The sequence below is a fragment of the Cyprinodon variegatus genome, unplaced genomic scaffold (assembly GCF_000732505.1).
Source record: "Cyprinodon variegatus isolate N-32 unplaced genomic scaffold, C_variegatus-1.0 Scaffold149, whole genome shotgun sequence".
Lineage (NCBI taxonomy): Eukaryota > Metazoa > Chordata > Actinopteri > Cyprinodontiformes > Cyprinodontidae > Cyprinodon > Cyprinodon variegatus.
In genome coordinates this window covers 1,094,098-1,096,507 of record NW_015150602.1, presented here as the reverse complement: position 1 = coordinate 1,096,507, position 2,410 = coordinate 1,094,098, and the positions used below count along the sequence as shown (strand labels likewise).

General features: G+C 33.5%; 1 protein-coding gene across 3 annotated transcripts in view; it reads right to left on the bottom strand.

Moving 5' to 3' along the window:
• znf236 (zinc finger protein 236) overlaps positions 1 to 2,077 on the bottom strand; it is a 107,738-nt gene extending 105,661 nt beyond the window's left edge. For all 3 annotated transcript variants that reach the window (XM_015377202.1, XM_015377204.1, XM_015377205.1), the window contains exon 1: positions 1,993 to 2,077. In XM_015377202.1, coding sequence (XP_015232688.1) covers positions 1,993 to 2,044 — 52 coding nt within the window. In that variant the 5' untranslated portion in view covers positions 2,045 to 2,077. The remainder of the gene's footprint in view (positions 1 to 1,992) is intronic.
• Between the last annotated feature and the right edge of the window lie 333 nt (positions 2,078 to 2,410).

Genomic DNA, 2,410 nt, shown 5'->3' with positions numbered 1-2,410 from the left:
TTGTTATGACAATCTCTTTGAATCTACAATTCATCTACAGCAGTCTGATCCAAACATTAGAGGGCTCTTTGCCACCACCCTAATCTTCAGCCTTTAACAGATTCAGTATTGATTCAGATCTGGTCTACAACTGGACCAGATCCAAAATGTTCTTACGGAGAATTACGGAATTAGGCATTAGCTGTCAGAATTCTAAGAAAAAAAGTCAGAATACTGAGATTAAAGTCAGAATTATGAGATTAAAGTCAGAATTCTAAGATTAAAGTCAGAATTATGAGATTAAAGTCAGAATTCTAAGATTAAAGTCAGAATTATGAGAAAAAAGTGAGAATTCTAAGATTAAAGTCAGAATTATGAGATTAAAGTCAGAATTATGAGAAAAAAAAGTGGAAATTCTAATATTAAACTCAGAATTATGAGGAAAAAAGTCAGAATTCTAAGAAAAAAAGTCGGAATTCTGAGATTAAAGTCAGAATTCTGAGATTAAAGCCAGAATTAAGAAATTAAAGTCAGAATTATGAGAAAAAAGTCAGAATTATAAGAAAAAAGTCAGAATTATAAGAAAAAAGTCAGAATTAGGAAATTCAAGTCAGAATTATAAGATTAAAGTCAGAATTCTAATATTAAAGTCAGAATTATGAGATCAAAGTCAGAATTATGAGAAAAAAGTCAGAATTATGAGATTAAAGTCAGAATTACGAAATTAAAGTCAGAATTATGAGAAAAGGTCAGAATTATGAGATTAAAGTCAGAATTATGAGAAAAAGTCAGAATTATGAGATCAAAGTCAGAATTACGAAATTAAAGTCAGAATTATGAGAAAAAGTCAGAATTCTAAAAAAAAAAAAGTCAGAATTAGGAAATTCAAGTCAGAATTTTAAGATTTAAGTCAGAATTATGGGGGGAAAAAATGAGAATTCTAAGATTAAAGTCAGAATTCAAAGAAAAAAGTCAGAATTCAAAGAAAAAAGTCAGAATTATGAGATTAAAGTCAGAATTCTAAGAAAAAAGTCAGTTTTGACTTTAATCTCGTTAACTTTTTTTTTTTCAGTGGCCCTAATGCTCTTCCGTAGAATCAGGTGTTGGGAAAACTAAAATAAACTTTCTTTTCTTTACTTTTCAGTGGTAAATTTTATTAACATCGTAATTGTTTTCGTTCACAAACAAATGAATAAGTCGATTTCACCGTTTGGGTGGGACTCATTCAACTTGGTATCAGTTCATAACTGGGTGCAACACGCCCACTTTTTAGCTGACAGCTTTCCAAAAACATTTCTCGTTTTTGGCTGAAAAAAAAAAAAAAAAAAAAAGTCTTTCCACCTTCATTTCTTCAGTTAACTGGAATGTCTTATTAAGGCACAGATTTATTAAGTGATATCTTATTTAAAGATATCAAACTCCAACACAGAGCGGTGCATAACAATCCTTGCCGTCAGACATTGCACTAATATGACGAAGTAATATTGATCTGCATATATGTTCGTTACATTCATTTAAAAGTTAGACTAAAACAACTTTTTTTCCCCTTTGCAACCCGCTGCATCTCTAACACCTGGAAAGCGACTCCACGCCGCTCTACAGCGTCTAAATAACAAAGACAAACAGTTTAGCGTGCTAACTGTAAAGCTAATGGTGGCAAAACGAGCTAGTTAGCACCGTAAGGCTAACAAGGAATTTCTGATAAACAAATGTTGCAGTTATAAAGGGGGAACTATAACAGCAGGTATCCGAGCCTCATCCGCTCCTCGCGGACAGCAATTTACACTGGAAGCCAATAAGAAGAGCCACCGAAACGTTATTAATATCATTCCGCCTCAATCACTCCTTCGCCGCACAAAGCAAAGCCCACACGCAATACTATATCCGGGGACTATATACACCACATTCAAGTGTTAATAAATAGACTGCGGTGGTACTTAGTAAGATAATACCCGGCTTTTTGGGTAGCGCATAACCAGTGCTATTTATTTCTTGCATTTTGGTACTTGTTACCTGTTTCGTCCTTTCTATCTAGGATGAGTTTGCGAGGCCGGCCCGGCGGCATAGTTCCTGTGCTCAAGACGGTTGTGCTGTGAACGATTCGCGTTTCCAAAATGGCGAATCGGTCATCTATAGACAGCAGGGACTCCATGAAGACGCTAAAATACACGGAGTACAGAGACATCTACCGTCTGTCTCACTGTACATGCAGATTATACGCAAAACATTTTCGAGATGATCGTCCAAGTTAGAATTATAAATAATAATACCTGAGTTTATTAAAAAAATAATTATATAAAAAAAAATGATTACATTTTCAAGTAGGGTCTCAAATAAATGAGATAACGTAATCTTTAACTCAAAACTTGCTACTTGAATAAAATTAAATATAGGACAAAATGAAAAGTATTTAAAATCAGATTTATATATA